The sequence below is a fragment of the Artemia sp. Qi Xiang Cuo genome, chromosome 12, assembly GCF_049724085.1.
Source record: "Artemia sp. Qi Xiang Cuo chromosome 12, ASM4972408v1, whole genome shotgun sequence".
NCBI lineage: Eukaryota > Metazoa > Arthropoda > Branchiopoda > Anostraca > Artemiidae > Artemia > Artemia sp. Qi Xiang Cuo.
The window spans coordinates 3,135,466-3,156,153 of record NC_142805.1 but is presented as its reverse complement, the minus strand read 5'-3'; the positions used below and the strand labels follow the sequence as shown (position 1 = coordinate 3,156,153).

The 20,688-nt window shown below is 37.8% G+C and overlaps 1 protein-coding gene across 4 annotated transcripts in view; it reads right to left on the bottom strand.

Annotated features, from left to right (window-relative positions):
- Window positions 1–20,688, bottom strand: part of LOC148945662 (importin-4-like) — a 112,306-nt gene that overhangs the window by 80,585 nt on the left and 11,033 nt on the right. For all 4 annotated transcript variants that reach the window (XM_089098305.1, XM_089098304.1, XM_089098306.1 and 1 more), the window contains exons 2-3: window positions 20,066–20,148; window positions 3,226–3,398 (exon numbers count right to left, since the gene is read on the bottom strand). In XM_089098305.1, the coding sequence (XP_088954431.1) occupies window positions 3,226–3,398; window positions 20,066–20,131 (239 nt within the window). In that variant the 5' untranslated portion in view covers window positions 20,132–20,148. The remainder of the gene's footprint in view (window positions 1–3,225; window positions 3,399–20,065; window positions 20,149–20,688) is intronic.

The following is a 20,688-nucleotide window of genomic DNA, read 5'->3' as shown; positions in this document are numbered from 1 at the left end:
AAAATGATTCAATGGTTAATGATTTAAATGTATCTGCCAAATTGATAAATCTTATTAGCAATCATCGGAGAAAATTGATACAGAAGATACGAGCCGTATAATAAGACGACAATAAGTCCAATCTTGACCATAAATTAAATTAAAAAAAACAAGTTTTTTTTAACTGAAAGTAAGAAGCAACATTAAAACTTATAACGAACAAAAATTATTCCGTATATGAAAGGGGCTGTCCCCTCCTCAACGTCTCGCTCTTTACGCTAAAGTTTTGTTATTGTTTTAAAAAATAGAGTGGTGAGACAGTCTAACTGATGGGTAGGACCAAACTTGATAAAACTTATATATTTGAAATCAGCATCAAAATCTGATTCTTCTGTCGTATCTACTGGTATCAAAATTCCGTTTTTTATAGTTTCGATTACTATTGAGCCGGGTCGCTCCTTGCTTACAGTTCGTTACCACGAACTGTATAATCATTCAAAAGGATTGCAAATACAATTGCATATAAGTTGGGTAAGAAAATTCGGCCAATATGAGATTGTTGAAAAGAAAAGGTTAAAATAAGAAAGAAAGCTGAGATAGAAAAGTTAAAAGATGGCAGGAAATGCTTAGCAAGAAGGCTGTACATACGTGATTCCCAGTGTGGGGTGCAGGGCCCACGGGTATGGCATGCCAATATTTTGGAGGGTCATGGGCCGGACGTGCACCCTTTGACTAACTATACTTTAGAGCCTTGATTTTGAAAAAAAAAACATTTTTTATGTAAATGACGTTACATTCATATGTATTTAAAGAACAAAAATATACATAATAGTGTTGCAATAACAGACAATACTTTTCCTTGGCTTAAAATATTCCTTGAGGATGACAGAAAAAAAATATCAAGTTAATGGCCTCTTTAGGCTCCCTTCAGATAAATACAAGTAAAATTTTGAATAACAAAATTTCAATATCACGAGGGTGGCATCCGGATTTTAGAATACCTATGTGGGACATCGCCCAAGATCGTTGGGGACCCCTGCTCTGAGTAGATGTTGACAGAGAAGTGAAACCGCTACAATAACAAGTATCGGCACATGCAGAGGGGGGAGGGGGGCTCTGAGTTCTGAAGCAACCCTTTTCTAAAAAAAATTGTGTTTAAAAACGCAACTTATTTCAAACTTTCGACCCTTTCCACTAACAAAAGCTCTGATTCTGACCGTAAGGACTGGATTATGTGCACCAGTGATTGACAGATTAGTTAGACAATAGGGTAATAGTTTTATGACGCTATCAAGAAGCCCTAATGACTGATTTGTCCAATATGACAAATAAGAAAAATCCCACGAAAAAACGATGTTTTACCCGGTAAATTCGAAAATTAAGAATTATAACCTGAAGATCGGAAAAAGAATCAGAGACGCCGGGGAAACAGTAATCAATTCTACCTCTGGCGGGCTTGTCATAGAGGGTAAAAAGAATTGCATCTATAATCCATTCAACTCATCCAATTTCCCAAGACAACATAGAAAAGGAACTGACTTGGTTAATCAGGAAATGAAATTATAATTTTATTTAAATTTTAATTCGTCTAGTCTGCTGATGTTTTTATTTCCCAGGTGGTGGCTTACTTTTAAATGGCGGCAATATGAAGTTTAGTAGAAAAAAAAGGCTCTCTGTAAGAAATTTCGCGTCAAACATTCCATACGAGAACAGGAAAACCCCGACAAGAAATTAGGGCATAATGCAACTCGAAAAAAAGCCCACAAAATGTTCGCTAATTATTTAACTCCAGATGTATGGGGAAAGGGATTGGAGGGAGTATCAAAGGGGAGTGGGCCCTTAAGGTTCAGTTTGGACGCTTTACCTGAGTCCACGATGTTGCTGCAAATTTAAAAGCTGCAAACCAAAGAAACCTTAAATAAATTTCATCAAAAATTCTGTCAGATATGCCGTGTGAACGGACAGACCGCCATAAGAACTTGTGTAGAACTTTGCGACTAAGAGAGAATCCCCTAAATTTTAAAACAAAAAACAGAACCGTGTCAACTGTAAAATATGTGTCAGGAAAAATAAATATGTCGACTGTGGATAATTTTGATCGATTCTCAGAAGCCTTTGGGGGGGGGAGGGGGGTAAACAACAAGAAAGTTCTAGAAGTTCCCTTTAGCCACTTAATCTCAGTTTGTTGACTTGTACCGAACAAAGCAGCGTGAAAACCTGCACAAAAAAGACACCTTAACTTACCTTCATCCAAAATGTCATACGAGATGTGCACTTCAAAGGTTTGTTAATTTTATAACTCTAAACCAAATATGTCAACTGTAACTCACTTCGATCTCTTTCCAGTAGTTTGTTAGGTAGGGGGGGGGGTCAAAACTCAAGAAGGTAGGAGTGTTTAGGGTTGAATTTGACTATTTTACCACAGTTCATTATGCTGCACCTTCTGACATAGCTTGAAAAATCTGCACATGAAAGAAACTTTAACTTTAACTAAACTTTAACTAAATGTCAGTAGAAATATCACATATGGGTTGAACACGCCAAAAACGCAATTAGAACTTTTACAAAACTTAATCAAATTCAGTAAACTCGATCAGGGAGCCAAGGGCAAAGTAAAGGGTTCTGTTTGGTTATTTTTCTTCAATTCACTTTTTCAATCATTGTAGTTTACATAAAAATAAAGGACTCTATATCCACATACCCTAAAACTTCTATATCTTCGAGACAGCTCACATAGCTTGCCTTTTACATAGACATTATTACCATGAATATTACCAGAATATGTATGAATTATTACCAGAATAGGCAGCACAGACGTTATTACCATGGATATTACCAGAATATGCATGAATTATTACCAGAATAGACAGCACAGACGTGATTTCCATGATTATTACCAGAATAGCAATTAATTATTACCAGAATAGGCAGCACAGACGTTATTACCATGAATGTTACCAGAATATGCATAAATTATTACCAGAATAGGCAGCACAGCCCTTATTACCATGAATATTACCGGAATATGCACGAATTATTACCAGAATAGGCAACACAGACGTTATTACCATATAATTATTTGACGGAAGGGAAATTTCCGACCAAATTCTGATTAAGCTCCAAAAGAGCTATGGGTAGTGGCTGATTGGGAATATTTCGCAGTCAATTTCTCCTTGGCTCAAATCTATGCCTTCGCTTTATCAGCAACAGCGCTATAACTTTATAGAGAGGTATCATAAGACTTACCTTTCTCGTAAATCTTTCTTTAATCTATGCCAATTTTTTGCCCTTCTTATTTTGCTGCGCACCAGGACAACAGCATATTGCCGAATTTGAGGACTGGAACCGGTAGAACCGACCCGACATAACAGAGGGAGAATATCTGGATGCTTGAAAGCTTCTCGAAGCTCGGCTGTTCCCTAGAAAGGGTAAAATTTAAATTACGAGTTTGGGGTCATTTCTAGAAATGTATCCAAGAATGAGAGTAAGAAAAATAACGTATGACCTAAGGCCACACTGGCTGAATAACATCAGAGTTAACGCAATAGCACTGACTAGAAAAAAAGAGATGCGTATCCCATTGAATCTTCACCGGCCAGATGGTACATAGTGGATTGTCTCAGCAACTTTAAAGAGAATCATTTGACCATAAATTGAAAGTTCTAGTGCCCTTTTAAAAGGTCACAAGTGGTTCAGAGAAACTAGTCCACTTCCGGTGCCCTTTCTTGTTCCATTTTTCACAAATATGTGAAGAATGTCGCAAATCCTACCTCTTACTGACCAGAGACAATCGGGAGCCTCAAATCACCTTCTACTTCCCATTAGCATTCCTTCCCATTCCCATTATTGTTTTTCTTATCGACTGAATTGGGAAAAATTCTTGAAAAACCTAATTGCTGGCTAAATTTAATTCCACTTTTAAAAACATTTGACCTTGGTAACCACAATATTTTAGTTGAGGTTAAATTGTTTGCCTCCTTTTTATCAAATAGATCACAGGTAGTCAAATATCAGAATCATTATTCCAGTCCCCTCCCTTTCCCCAATGGAGTACCCCAAGGTACTCTCCTAGGTCCCCTCCTTTTCTCTGTTATGATAAATGGCCTCGCTAAGGAATTTCCCGACAGATGGAAATTTGTTGGTGACCTAACGGTTGTTGAAACCTGCTACAGAAACTTAGTAAGCAGCCCTATGAGCATCCTCAATGATATTGCAGGTGACGCTGCGGACTTAGACATGAGAGTAAACCTCTTTAAATCTGTGATAATTCCAATATGTTTCCTTAAAACCTCACCCCTTTTCCTCAACCCTATCCCCGCAAATATTCCTGTGTCATCCTTTAAATTATTTGGGATTACGATTTCCTCTAATTACACGTTAAAGATATTTTCCATAGAGCTAATGCGTCCATGTTTCTTCTTAAGCTCTTGAATAAATTTAACATCCCCCAATCCCATTCTTTAAGGATCTATACTTCCTTTGTCCGCCCGAATCTTGAATATACTTGTCCAGTTTGGCATCCTGGCATCTCCCGTGATGAATGAGAAAAAATTGAATCCATTCAAAAAAGAGCCCTAAGAATAATTTTTAAGGAAACTACTCGCTCCTTACCATACTCGCTCCTTCTAAAAAAAGGCCAAGCTGGAAACTCTTGAGTACAGGAGAGGAACGTTGTGCCTCCGTTTTGCAAAAAAAGCAACAATAAACCTTCGTACGGAACACATTTTCCCCAAAAGACACTCCCCATCCAGACACCGCCTGCCACGTACTGTTTCTGAACCCGTCCCTATCTTGTTCCCTATCCGTTGCTTAGCCTCCAGAAATTTTTTTTAATAAATATCTTATCTTAAATCATCTCTTCACAGGTCATTTATTTTGATTATTTTTCTCCTTTTGACTAGCTTGAACCAAATGACAATTACTAAATTTGGACCATTGTTAAGGAGAGGGAGCACATAAAAAGGACAAGGAAGGGGGGACTGGTTACCCTCTAACATACAACATACATTGAAGGTTTCAACCTAATACCATCAGCAGTTCCTTAGATATTGCTGATATTCCCTTTCAACAACCAGCGAGAAGTTTCACCTTAATACTCTAAGCTTTTTTGGAGATCCAGGATAAAACAAACCCTCTTTTATTTATACAAAAATTAACTTATATCAGAGGCAACGCTATAGCGTTGCCTATAGTAAAGGCCATACAGCTCCAATGTTGTTTTGCTTTTTTTCCAGAGGCACTTCATATGGAAGGGGTCGTCATATAAACTTCAGAGGGAGTTCATTCGACTGGAAATAGGAAATTCTAGTGCCGTTTTTCAGAGTCAAAAGTCATCGGAGGGCGACTAGCCCCTCACCCACCCTTCTTTCCCCAAATACATCCGATAAAAAATTTGAGATTGCCATTTTGAAAAATAATTCAAAGATAATATAACAAAAACTTCGGGGTCGCCACAACCCCCCGGGGCCCGGAGGCAGGCGTTGTAAGTTAAGCCCTGGGGGTATATATTATTATTATTCATTTATTGCCCGTCAAAAAAAGGTAAAAAAAAAGGTACAGTAGACGGAGTAATCACTAAAGAAAACAAAAAGAAAAAAAAGAAGAAAAAGAAGGACACAAATACACATTGAAAATTCAAATACTTGACAAAAAAAACTCGATAAATATAGTTTTAATTATATAGTTTTAAACTAAAAATATAGTTTTTATTGAAGTGATGCTCGCATAAACTCCAGAGAGGGATCATTTAATTGGAAATTGAAGTTCTAGTTCAGTTTTAAAGAGTCATAAGAGATCGAAGGGCAATTAGCCCCCCCCCCCCACACCCATCCTATAAAAATTTTGGAATAACCATTTTATTAGAAATAGTTCAAACATCAGATGATAAAAATTCTAGGGTCGACACAAAACTCAAAGCCCGGGGGCAAGTCATGTCCCAGGGGCAAATAAGGTTTTCATGTAAGGGGAGGTCGTACAAAATTCAGAGGTCTCATTTGATTGGAAATGGAAAGTTCTAGTTACCTTTCTGTGAATCAAAAGGGATCGAAGGGCATCTATCCCTACCCCCTCCCAGCACACGCCCTCTTTTCCCTTAATGAATTCGATCAAAATTTTGAGATTGCCAGTTTATTTGAAATTGTTCAACAATCAGATAACAAAAAAATCGGGGTCAACATAGCCCCCCAGAGCCCGGGGTAAGGGTTGTAACTTATGCCCTGGCGGCATATAAAATTTTTATGGAAAAAGTGGTCGTATAAACCTCGAGGGAACTAAATTGATTAGAAATCGAAAGTTCTAATTCCTTTCTTAAGATTCGAAAGGTATCCGACAGCAACTAGCCCCCCCCCCCCCCACCGCCAGCCCTCTTCACCCAAATTCGTCTGATCGAATTTTTCATATAGCTATTTTGTTAAAAATATACCAAAAATCATATAACACAGATTTCAGAGATAACACGGGCTACCGAAACCAGGGAGCAAGTGTTGTAAATTATGCCCCGGAGGCAAATAAGGTTTTTATGGAAGAGATGGTAGCATAAACTTCGGAGGGGGCTCGTTCAATTGTAAATCAGAATTTCTAGTGCTCTTTTTAAGAGTCAAGTGATCAGAGGGCAACTAGCCCCCCAAAGGCCCTTTTTCCTCAAATGCATCTGATTAAAAATTTGAGATAGCCATTTTGTTCAAAATAGTTCAAAGACCAAATAAAAAAACTCAGGGGTCAATACAACCCCCCAGAGCCCGGGGGACGTGTTGTAAGTTTTGACTCAGGGGCAGATAAGGTTTTATGTAAAGGGTGGTCGTTTAAACATCAGAGGTGGCTCATTTGATTAGAAATGGAAATTTCTATTTACCTTTATAAGATTCATCAAAAGTGATCGGCGGGCATATACCCTCCCCACCTTCTTTTCCCCAAATAAATCCGATCAAAATTTTAAGATAGCTATTTTGTTTGAAAAAGTCCAATGATCAGATGACAAAACTTCGGGGTCAAATACCCTCCCCTCCCCTCCTGAAACCCGAGGGAAGGGTTGTAACTTATGCTCCGGGTGCATGAGGTTTTCAAGGACAAGTTGGTCGTATAAACTTCGGAGGGGACTCAAATGATTAGAAATTGAAAGTTGTAGTTTCCTTTTTAAGAGTCTAAAGTGATCCGATGGCAACTAGCCCCCCCCAACCAACCCCAAGGCCATAAAACTCCATTGTTTTCCAGAGGCACTTCATATGGAAGGATCGTCGTATAAACTTCGGAGGGGGTTCATTCGATTGAAAATCGGAAGTTATAGTGCCCTTTTTAGGCGTCAAAAGTGATGGAAGAGCAAATAGCCCCCATGTCCGTTTTACCCAAATGAATTCGATAAGTTTTAATTTTAGTAATAGCGTTGGCTATAGTAAAGCCCATAAGGATTAAATGTATTATAATTATTTTCTTTTCCAGGGGCGCTTCATATAGAAGGGGTGGTCGTATAAAATTCGGAGGTAGCTCATTCGATTGGAAATTGGGAGTTCTAGATGCCTCTTTTCAGAGTCAGAAGTGATGAGAGGGCAACTATCCACCCATGCCCTTTCTTCCCAAATGTATCTGACAACATTTTTAGATAACCATTTTGTTGGAAATAGTTCAAAGATCGGATAACAAAAGCTCTGAGGTCGGCAAAATCCCCCAGACCCCAGAGGCAGGTGTTGAAATTTATACCCTGGGAAAATATATGCTTCTTGTGGAAGGGGTGCTTGTATAAACTTCAGAGCAAGATCATTTGATAGGAAATTCAAATTTCTTGTTCACTTTTTAAGAGTCAACAGAGATTGGAGGGCAAATAGCCCCCCACGCCCTTTTTCCCCAAACACATCCGATAAAAATTTTGAGATAGCCATTTTGTCAAAAATAGTTCAAAGATCAGATAACAAAACCTTGGAGGTCGACACAACCTCCAAGAGCCCCTTGCAGGCGTTGTAAGTTATGCCCTGGGGGCATATATGGTTATTATGAAAGAGGTGCTCGTATAAACTTCAGAGGGGGCTCATTTCATAGGAAACTGAAGGTTCTACTTCATTTTTTAACAGTCTAAAGATATTGGAGGGCAACTAGCCCCTCCCCCCACGCCTGTTTTCCAAAACCCATCCGATAAAAGTTTTGAGATAGCCATTTTTTCAAAAATGGTTCAAAGATCAGATAACAAAATCTCGGAGGTCGACACAACCTCCAAGAGCCCCTTGCAGGCATTGTAAGTTATGCCCTGGGGGCATATATGGTTATTATGAAAGAGGTGCTCGTATAAACTTCAGAGGGGGCTCATTTCATAGGAAACTGAAGGTTCTACTTCATTTTTTAACAGTCAATAGATATTGGAGGGCAACTAGCCCCTCCCCCCACGCCTGTTTTCCAAAACCCATCCGATAAAAGTTTTGAGATAGCCGTTCTTTTAAAATTAGTTCAAACATCAAATAAAAAAAACTCCAGGGTTGACACAACCCCCCCCCCCCAGAGCCAAGGGGCAGGCATTGTAAGTTACGCCCTGGAGGCATATATGGTTCTTATGGAAGGGGTGCTCGGATAAACTTCTGAGGGGGCTCATTTCGTAGGAAATTAAAAGTTCTGATTCACTTTTTACGAGTCAAAAGAGACCGAAGGGCAACTAGCCCTCCTCCCCCAAGTCCCTTTCTCCCCTAACTTATCCTTTTCCCCCTAACTTATGCCCTGGGGCAAACATGGTTCTTATGGAAGGGGTGCTCGTATAAACTTCAGAGGGGGCTCATTTCATAGGAAATTGAGACTTCTACTTCACTTTTTAAGAGTCGAAAGATATCGGAGGGCAGCTGACCCCTCCCCCACGCTCTATTTCCCCAAACTTTTATCTCAAAGTTTTGAGATAACCATTCTATTACAATTAGTTCAAATTAAGTTTTAGTCCTTTTTTAAGAGTCAAAAGAGATCGGAGGGCAATAGCTCCCCTCCCCACTTCCTTTTCCCCCAAACCAATCCGATAAAAACTTTGAAATTGCCATTTCGTCAAAAATAGTTCAAAGATCAGATAACAAAAACTCTTCAGGTCGACACAACCCCCAGAGCCCGGAGCAGGCGTCATATATGTGGTTATTATGGAAGGGGAGCTCGTGAAAACTTCATAAGGGGCTCATTTCATAGTAAATTAAAAGATCTAGTTCACTTTTTAAGAGTCAAAAGATATTGGAGGGCAACTAGTCCCCCACCCCCCTTTTCCCTAAACCCAACTTATAAAAATATTGAGATAGCGATTTTGTATTAGTTCAAATATCAGATAAAAAAAGACTCCGGGGTTGACACAACCCTCTAGAGCCTGGGGACAGGGGTTGTAAGTTCTGCCCTCGGGCATATATTTTTCTTATGTAAGCGGTGCTCGTATAAACTTGAGGGGGGGGGCTCATTTTGTTTGGAAACTGGAAGTTCTAATTCCCTTTTTAAGAGTCTAATCTCCCCCATAATCAAATTTTATATATAGCCTAGGGATGTCCTTATGTCTATATAAAAAAAATGTTTTTTTGTTTTTCCTACCTCCCACCATCCAAAAGTATTCTTCTATGATACAAAAAAAAGTGTCATTTATTTTTAGGATAACTTCATCTTTGGGACATGTTCGAGGCACCCGAATTTCGATTATACTCGAATATTATAGAAGTCGGGGTGTATATAAAGAAAATCATTGGTTCAGGGCATATATTTATTAGTTAATTGTGTGTTTATTGTGAATTCTAACACAAAACAGGTGTTATGTGTTATACAAATAGATAAGTGAAGGGATTCAGGGTAACATATTAATAATCAATTAGGTATCTGTGCATTTTCACATAAAATGTTTTGTTTTACAGTCGGTCATGGCGATTTCTCCATTCACACGCAGTAAGCAGGGAGTGCCTCTGCTTGGTCCAGCTTTGGAAGATCTATATAGTTCAAAATTGCCGTCGATTGGTGATGTTCTCAGGCTCTATGTCACAAAGCTGAGAGTAGCCAAGACTAAACATGAGGCAGCAGTATCAGTAATTAAGGACGTTCAAATGTTTTGGGAGAAAGCCAGAATACCCATGCGCCGGAGTGATCATACAGTTACCCAACTTGAAGTTTTAGTGCAGAGATGGGAAGGTTTGAAGAAAAACAAAGCAAGAAGGACAGCAACTCAGATAGCCAATGAGGAACAGCTTTAAATGATCTTTTTGACGTAGCTCACCAGGAAGCGTTACAGCTCATCAAAATTGAGGAAGACAAGCAATTCTTGTTGGCCCAGCGGGAAAAGGAAGGCGAGGGGTTATAGCAGGGGTTGACATGTCACTTACAAAAAAGGAGAAAGAACAGGAAAATAAACAAAACGGCTTGAAGACGAAACAGCAACTTGACACAGCAAATCTGGATCACACTGTGTTATTGGAGTCTTCTGATCCGTCTTCTAGTATAATGATGCAGACATGGAAGTATTACAAAGAATCGGCAGTGAAGCCGCCGAACAACCATGTACACCAAAACGAAAACGTGGAAGAACTAACATTTAAACTCCTGCCCTCCTGTCATCCTTAGACGACACAAAGACAAGTGATAGGCAAGCAGTTCAGATAATTGCCCCAATAATTCAAGCGACAGGTCACAACGTTCAGGATTTCAGTATCAACAGATCATCTATAAGACGTTACCGTCAGAAGCATCGTGTCATATTTTCATCTCAGTTGAAGTATGATTTCAATCCCCAGAAGCCAATGGTTCTTAACTGGGATGGGAAGCTTATGGAAGACCTCACTGGAGATGAAAAAATTGAACAACTGCCGATAATTGTTTCTGGATCTGGAACAGAACAACTGCTTTGTATCCCAAAGCTGGCTTCAGGTACTGGTAAAGCCATGGCAGATGCAATGATGGACACAGTGTCTGACTGGGGCATTGTAGACAGCATCAAGGCTCTCAGCTTTGATATAACATCAAGCAACACCGGCCGAGTGAACGATGCCTGTACTCTGTTTGAACAGCATCTTGGTAAAAGTGTTCAGCATCTTGCATGCAGACACCACATCCATGAATTAATGCTGGAATAGGCATTCAGCATCACAATGAGACCTTCAAGTGGCCCTAACATCCAGCTGTTCAAAAGGTTCAAAGCCTTTTGGCCAAACATTGTGTATGCTGATTACAAGCCTGGTGTTGAGGTTCCGGTCATTGCTGCAACTCTGGTTGATGCCCTGGATGATATGAAGACCTTTCTGACTGATCAGCTGGGTATTTGTCACCAACGTGAAGACTACCGTGAGCACCTCGAGCTTTCCCTGCTGTTCATTGGTGGCTTTCCGGCTCGTGGTGTGATGTTCAGGAAACCAGGAGCCCTTCATGGTGCTCGTTTCATGACATGACTGATTTATGCATTGAAAATATACATGTTCAGAGATTCTGGCTTCAAGCTGACAGATCGTGAAATCACTGGTCCGGGCACCTTCTGTGCTTTTGGTGTAGGAAGTTATGTTAAATCGTGGTTCCTTTCTCCTCTGCCAACAACAGCACCAGCCAATGATTTAATGCTTCTGAAGAGTCTCCTCACTTGTGGATCACCAGCAGCAACTGGTCCACTGAACAAACTGTGTGGGCAGCTGAGGTATCTTAGCAAAAAACCGACAGGACTGGCATTTTTTGCCGGGGGTGTTGATGCAGCTGAAAAAAGAGCAATGGTCGAAGCACTCTGCCATGAAGGAACAGAGGACCCACCGAAGCGCATCACTGTGGACAAAACTACAGTCAGCAACAAGAATCTACAGGACTTTGTTACACATAATACAAGGAACTTCTTCCATATCCTTTCCATTCCAGATAGTTTCTTGTCTACATATCCTGAGACTTGTGTGGATAATGAATCCTATGTGAAGGCTGAAGCAATCGTCAGAGAACTACGAGTAGTGAATGACACAGCCGAACGTGGAGTTGCCCCTATGCAGGACAACAATTTGCTGCTAACATAAAATGAAGACCAGATGCAATTTGCTCTGCAAGTAGTTAAAGAGCATCGCAAACATTTTTCTGATTCTAGCAAGTCAACAATCCTTCAAGGGCAACCCACAACCTCTGACAGCCCAGGTCCAGCATGACTTTGAAGTGTGTAATTTTTATCAATTACCAAAAGATACGTTTGATATTTGCTATGCCAGTGACATATTTTAACCAGTCAGTATGATTGTTTTAACAAACTAATGATTGGATGAGCTTAGTATTGATTATACCTAATATGTCCTCATTAAATTCTGTTTGCTGAATGAATTTCCTAAGTGCATCCGAAATTGCGTTAAACATTGTCCAAGCAGAACTATAGTGAACTTCACTAGAATATAGTTCACTATAGTGAACTATAGCAGAACTTCACTTGAATTGAGCATACATTAAATATTGACCAATTTGGAAAATTTTTTGCCCCTATTCTTAACTTTTGATGGAGACAAAAATGGCAGGGTGGGAGGTTTATAATTCTGAAGTGAAAAAATGAGGACCACCCTAATATGGCCATTTTGTTCAAAATAGTTTAAAACACAATAACGAAAACTCCGGGGTTGACAGAACACCCCAGAGCTCAGGGGCAAGCGTTGTAAGTTATGCACCGTGGGAATATAAAGTTTTTATGTAAGGGATGGTCGTATAAACTTCAGAAGTGGCTCACTTGATCGGAAATCAGAAGTTCTAGTTACTTTTTAAGATTTAAAAGTGAAAGGAAGACATCTACCCCCACCCCCTCACACAAAACCTGTTCTGGGTTTCATTACAATTTCTAAAATATGATTCGAACAATATAATTTCTGTTCGTTTTGTGTTTCATTTATTCTTTAATAGTAATTTCTGTAGGTCCGAGTTTTAGATATTATAGATTTCTGTGTATCCCGATCTTAAGTTTAATATGGCCTTTACTTTTCTTTTAAAAACCTCTTTTTCGGAAAGATTTTTTTTTTAATAAATGTTAACAATGAGCAACTTGCATAACTTACAGTGCTTGCACCTGGGGCTAGGGGTGAGGGGTTGTCAACCCCGGAGGTATAGTTATTTGACCTTTGGACTATTTTGACTAAAATAGCCATCTCAAAATTTTGATCAGATGTATTTGGAGAGGAAAGGGCGAGGGGTGGTTGCCATCCTATCAGTTTTGACTCCTAAAACGGGCACTAGAATTTTTAATTTGCAATCAAATTATCCCCCTCCAAAATTTATGCCACCGCCCTTTCGATACGAAGAACCCTTGAAAAAAAAAAAAATAAACAGATAATAATAGCTTGAAGCCTTATAGCTCTTTGCTATAGGTTCGGTCTGATAAAATCAAAATAGTTCTATCATAATAACCCAAGCCAGCCTAAGCGTTTTCTTTCTTTCTTCCTTCTTTCAGCTATTCCACTGCTTCTTTACTATACAATGGACATAAATCACCAGCAGCTCTTGTCATTTACCTTGGAGTTGGACTATAAGTAACCATATGCTGTTTGTAAACGTATTGTGAGTAAAATAGTAATAGGATTTTAAGTTTTTTTTTAAATACATCTATTTGCTTTCTGATTGGTTGAACCTGGAACCGCGTTCTTGTTTCACAGTCATTGTTTTGATTGATGGTGAGGAGAGTACTTTTAATCTCCGCGTTGATAAAACTACAAACTCTTGTCTGGACGATTCAGCCTGAAAAATTCTCCTTAGCATTCTTTCATTTGAATAAGAATTTAATATTTGATCGGTTTCGCGATCACTCCAGAAATGCCCCTTCCGAAGAAATTTGTCGAATTAATGAATTTGACAAAAACTAGCTTCAGCCAGGTAAGGCAAGCCCACCAACAAACATTTGTTCTTGTTTCATGCTACCGGATATTAGTCATTCTACCAATATAATATCAATTTTTTCATTGGGCAGGCGTGAAACTTGGCTGCCAAAACGAAACTCGACTCCTATCAGAACCTAGCTTCAGTCACCTAAGACCACACCAAGCTTCTCAGAACTTCGTGGGAAGTAAGAGCTGTCCTAGTTAAACTGTTTGAAACTAAGACTCGATCTTTACTGGAAGTAAGGGGGAGGATGTTTTCTCATTCCTGTCATCAGATTAATAACCCGAAGGATTTACCGGACCTCAAACAAGTTAGTCAGAAATTACAAATCGGGCACTATTTTGACTTTTTTAAGTTAGGGACCGGTTCGATCCTTGTGACGGAGACGAAAGGGTAACCCTAATATCTTGTTTGTCAACGTGTCTTTCGGAATGATTTCAGTTGAGAGTAAGAGTTGTACGGTAGTAGACATTCTTCTGCTGAGTGGTAGAATTTCAGAACGCCGCCTATCATAATAGGACGTGTGTTTGTAGCCAAACTTAGTGGGAAGTAAGAACTGATGTCTTGGGTGTGGTGGTTCTGTTTCGTACCCAAATTTGATTTGAGCTCTGTAGAGGGTGGAGTCTAAAAAATAATGAATGAATAATAATACATTAAAGCCTTATAGCTCTTTACTATAGGTAACGCTATAGCGTTGCATCCGATTTCAAAAGGTGAGTAGAACTTTCAATTTCCTTGGTAATAAACGTCCGTAATTGATTGAATCCATTTTCATACCATAGAATCCAGGTAGTCTCATAGAACTACCCTTTCCGTAGATGGCACCAAAAATATCAGTTTTTTTGCCATATGACGTTTTAATCTGGCACATCTTGGCAATCCAATGGTTTGCTAAAGGCATGGAGACTAAAAAGGAGAGATAAAATCATACTCTCAGTTATTTAATTTTGGAGGGGGGTCTACAAACCCCTGATGAAGGGTTTTCAGGCATGGCAATTCCAGTGATGTGCTTTTCAATCTAACGCTATTTTCGAGGGATTTAATGTTCTTTGTTTTTTTTTTTGTTTTTTTTTTCTGAAACAAAAATTTCAAGACAAAAAATTACTGTTGAGTTAAAAGGGAATAATATTAATCGCTCCTGGATTTCTTTTACTTGAGTAATTTTTAGCATTGTTTTTTTAACTGTTTTTGGGGGGACTATGGGCCGAGAATCCTTTTTTACTAGGTTGTAGCTGCTGCTGCAATAATTATATAAGGATTAGGTAGAGACACCAATGGCTGCTTTGGTAAAGTTATTAGCGCAATAAGAGCAAGCTGAGAAAAAATGTCAAACCTCCGGTAATACATATATAAAACAATAAAAAGAGAAAAGCCTGGTAGGTTAAATGACTGCAGAGGCAAAAGATACCAAATCTTTTCATCCATCATTATCAAGAAGACTTGATATTGTAGCCTACAAATTATGTTGCTAGAAATTATATTATTATCTTCAGGACACTGTAAAGACCTCTTGGCTGAAGTACTGACATGGCTTAATCTGGCAAAAAGGGACTTTTAGGAACTTGACAGCTTTGACTATTAGGGACCTTCTCCAGTTTTGGGGACTGTTAGTGACTAGAGACCTAACGACAGCCGTGCTTTTGGGACTGATTAACGCAATGGCGAAAATATAACTAATCGGAGCATTAATGAAATCCTATTAAATATGATTAATCGCAGCGTTAATCCAGTCCTAGCCTTATTCCACCAAAAAAAGGTATAAGCATTGTCACTGATAACACGGCAATCTTGGAATCGCTATGAACTATTATGACTTATAAGCATCCTGGTCAGTCAATCTGCGGCTACATGGCACACGTCTTGCATCTCCTAGTGCGTGATTTCCTGGCTGAAATATCAACAATCTTGAAAACTGTGAGTGACAACAAAAAGATCACAAATGTATGATCTCCACAAATGTGTGTTATTTCCAGGACATTGTTATTTGTTACTTCGCAGTTTCAATAAATCTATGTATCCAACAGCCCTGTGCCACCTATAATTGTCAATTCACACCAGCTGGGTACTAGCTACTGAGCACATTTTGAGATTTTTAAAAACAAACTTCGCTCATCAAACACTGACCATTCCTAAAGACTTTATGATCGACCATGGAACCAAAACCAAGCTTCCTTGCGTTTCGCCAACACTGCCCTCTAACCTCCAAACAAATTATCTTTTTCTTAGTCAATCCCCCTCCCTTTGACATTACCTTCGCTCATTAAAAATCTTCTTTTTTACTCCCATAAGAAATTCCCAAGGAGAGACACGAAAGAACTTTATATGTTAAATATACGAATCTCCAGCCATCACATGATCTTTTTACCACTTATTGTGTGATATTTATTTTATAAATTTAACCTTCCTTTTTTTAGCCTTTTTTACTAATGCATTTTCTTGTTCTTGTTTTAATTACAAAAATAGACTTACATTGTGTTTTTATTAAATAGACAAAGCAAGTTTTTTCAACTGAAAACAAGGAGCAACATTAAAAATTAAAACTAACATAAATTATTACGTATATGAGGGGGGTTGCCCCCTCCTAAAGACCTCGCTCTTTACGCTAAAGTTTTTAGTACTTTTAAAAAAGCTTCTTAATGTTCTAATTAAACAACCGTTGTGTTTCAGGAGTCGTTCTTAAAGAACTGGGACAAAATTCAAATTTTAGCGTAAAGAGCGATGTGTTGAGGAGGGGGCAATCCCCCTTATATACGTAATAATTTCTGTTCGTTTCAAGTTTTAATGTTGCTCCTTACTCTCAGTCGAAAAAATTGTTGTTGTTTTTTTTTTTTATTTAATTCATGACAGTTTTTTAAATAGTACCAGGAAATCAGGCTCCACCTCCGAGCAGATATCCCTCCTCCTCACGATTTATCCTCTAGACCAGTGGTTCTCAAACTTATTTAGATATTGTACCCATTTTTACCCACAAAACGTTTTAGGTACCCCTTCTCAGTTACTGGTATTAAGTAAACTCTAGCTAAAATATACATAAAATTGCCAGAATTGAAGGGTTGTTTTATTTTTTTGTTGGCCGGCCGCGTACCCTCTAAAAATTTTTACGTATCCCCAAAGGAGTACGCGTACCACAGTTTGAGAGCCACTGCTCTAGACAATTCAATCCTGGTGAAAATTTCCCCGGATAATTACCCGTAACATCTCCACGCGTGAAATCGAGTCAAAGATAAAAAAAGATATGAGAGGAATTTCGTATAGGAATTCTGGCAAATTCTCCCAGTGTAAAATTTCTCTTCAAAAATTCACCCCCTGGAAATTTCCCTCCCCGTGGAAAATCCCCCAGCAGAAATTCGCCCCCCCCCCCTACCCGAAAAATGTATGCATACGTCCCAATAACAAATACTATAGATAAACAATGGGCAAATTTATAACTTTCCCCAGGAGCTGTGTGAGGGGGGGGGGGTCATGATATCTCCAGACATGGTTATTGGGCTTTTCAACTATACTGAACAAAATAGCTATATCAACATCTTGATCGGATGATTTAAGACAAAAGGGGTGTGGGAGGGGGCCTAGTTGCCCTCCAATCTTTTTGGTCATTTAAAAAGGGCAATAGAACTTTTAATTTCCGTTCAAATGAGTGGATTCGGACGGAATCTACTCTCCCGATATTCTAGGACCATAGAGTCGATACAATCACCCCTGGAAAAAAAAACAATAAACACGCATCCTTGATCTTTCTTCTGGCAAAAAAGCAAAAATCCTTATTTTTGTAGATGGGAGCTGGACACTTCTTCAGTAGGGTTCTCGCATACGCTGAATTTGATGGTATGATTTTCGCTAAGATTCCCTGGCTTATATGGGTTTTTGTCCCTTTTTTGAAAATCCGGCAAATTTTTTCAGGCTCGTAGTTTTTGATGGGTAACATTAAACTTAAATGATCCTTATATATTTGGAATCAACACAATAAGCCAATTCTTTTGATTTATTAAATAAAAAAAACAAGCTTTTTTAATCGAAAGTAAGGAGCGACTAAAAACGAATAGAAATTATTCCGTATATGAAAGAGGCTGTCCCCTCATCAACGCCTTGCTCTTTACGCTAAAGTTTTTTATTGTTTTAAAAAGTAGAGCTGTGAGGGAGAGTCAAACTTTAGCGTAAAGAGCGAGGCCTTGGGGAGGAAACAGATCCCTTTATATATGGAATAATTTCTGTTCGTTTTAAGTTTTAATGTCGCTCCTTACTTTCAGTTAAAAAAAAAAATAATTTTATTTAATTTCTGAACATTTTTGAATTAATGCAGGTTTTGAATTTGGCTCACCGTACACGAATAATTAAAACAAAATTTGTATATTAGTTTTACTTTTTTAAACTAATAATATCCTTATAATAGCCCAAGTTTGATTTTTGTTCCAGTTATTTAAGAATGACTCCTGAATAACAGAGGCTGTTTAATTAGAATAATAACTTCTTTTAAAAGTTAAAAAAAAAAATTTTGCGTAAGAGCGAGCTATTGAGGAGAGGCAAACCCCTCCCCCCTTATATGCGTCATATATTCTGTTCGTTTTAAGTTTTAATGTTGTTCCTTACTTTCAGTTGATAAAACTTGTTTTTTATTTAATTTCTGATTGTTTTTTAAATAATGCTGGGAAATCCAGCGCCCCCATCCAGTAAATTCTCCCCCCCCCTCGTGAAAAATTTCTCCATGGAAAGATCCTCCCACGTAACCCCCTCCCTCCTAATCCCTCCCCCACCAGAAAAATCCCCCCTGAAAACGTCTGTATACTTCCCAATAACCAATACTATATGTAAACAATGGGCAAAGTTCATAACTTGCAGCCCTTCCCCCCGGGGACTGTGGGGGATTAAATCGTCCTCAAAGATATAGTTTTTGAGATTTTTCGACAAGGCCTATGCTGAACAAAATGGCTATCTCCAAATTTTGATCCAGTGACTTTGGGGAAAGAATGAGCGTGAGAGGGGGCCTAGTTGCCCTCCAATTTTTTTGATCACTTGAACTTTTTAAAGTGCACTGGAACTTTTAATTTACGTTTGAATGAGCCCTCTCGCGACATTCTAGGGCCATTGGGTCGATACGATCACCCCTGAAAAACAAAAATAAAAATAAACGCGCAACCGTGATCTTTCTTCTGGCAAAAAATACAAAATTCCACATTTTTACAGGTAGGAACTTGAAACTTGTACAGTAAGGTTCTCTGATACGCTTAATCTGATGGTGTGTTTTTCAATAAGATTCTATGACTTTTAGCGGGTGTTTCCCCCTTTTTCTAAAATCAGGCAAATTTTTTCTGGCTCGTAACTTTTGATGGGTATGACTAAACTTGATGAAATTTATAAATTGAAAATCAGCATATAAATACGATTCTTTTGATATACCTATTGATATCAAAATTCGGATTTTTAGAGTTTGAGTTACTATTGAGCCGGGTTGCTCCTTACTTACAGTTTGTTACCACAAACTGTTTGATTTAATAAAAAAAAATCTAGCCCCCCTCCCTCCCCTAGATGTGTGAAATACCATTTCTTTTTATTTTCCTATTATAAATACATTTTCTTTATTCTCATTAAAAAAAAAATAAAAGACACAACAAAATCCCTCCCAGATTTTGAACATTGAGTTTCCCCCTCCCTCTATATTTTCGTTAATTGGCACTCCTGCGTTAGATCTTCTATTAAAATATATTCATGGGGGTAAATTATTTGAACCTCTTGATACTTCCAACTGGAATGGCTATCTTGAACTTTTAATCTGAGGCCAAAGGGGACGCCTGAGCTGTTGGAGGGGTGGCAGGTTGTCCTCCCATTAAGATTTTGGCCCATAAATAGGGACCTAGAGCTCTTAATCTGGGATAAAATGAACTCTTCACATGTTTCTATAACCATCCGTTCTAAATGATGAGGCCACAATAAACAAAATGAATAAATAAAGCAAAAAAGTGAAAAATATAACCAATAAAAATAATAGAAAACAAATTATACAAAAATAATAACAAACATGGGAAACCAATTACTCTTTACTAAGTTGATTCTACTGCGTTCCCGAAGATACAAAGACATTTTTCTGCTGTTTTTTTCAGAAACTTGAATTTTTTTTAATTTAGTATGAAAAAATATTAATAACATTATTAACCACAATTTGTTAAATATATAGTTATAGTCTATATTATAGGTTAATTACTGTTTAAAGCTTAAACAGTTGTTTGCTTCAACATCTGAGCTCAACTAACTTTCAAATTTTTAGGCACCTATAAGCACAAGTAATTGAAAAATAGCTTACCTGTTGTACCACTGATGTATCCGCCACTAACAATTTAGCTAGTGTGGCTTCAAGCTGTTCAGTCATAGTGTTGGTCAAGGGATCTGTAAAAGCAAATGTCTTTTACAGCTTAAATCACTATTTGGGTAGAAAAAAAAACAATTAATATTATTTTTAATATTATCAATTAATAATAAAATTAATATTTAAAATAAATATTACTTTAATTATTAATTAAAATAATATTTAAATTAATTAATAATTAAATAATAATTAATTAAATTAATATTATTAATTATTATACATTAATTCTAAAATTCTAGTGTGGCTTCAAGCTGTTCAGTCATAGGGCTGACCAAGAGATATGTAAAAGCAAAGGTCTTTTATAGCTTAAATCACTATTTGGGTTGGAATACACCAATTAATATTATTTTTAATATTATCAATTAATAATAAAATTAATATTTAAAATAAATATTACTTTAATTATTAATTAAAATAATTATAAATTAATTAATAATTAATTAAATTAATATTATTAATTATTATACATTAATTCTAAAATTCTAGTGTGGCTTCAAGCTGTTCAGTCATAGTGCTGACCAAGAGATATGTAAAAGCAAAGGTCTTTTATAGTTTAAATC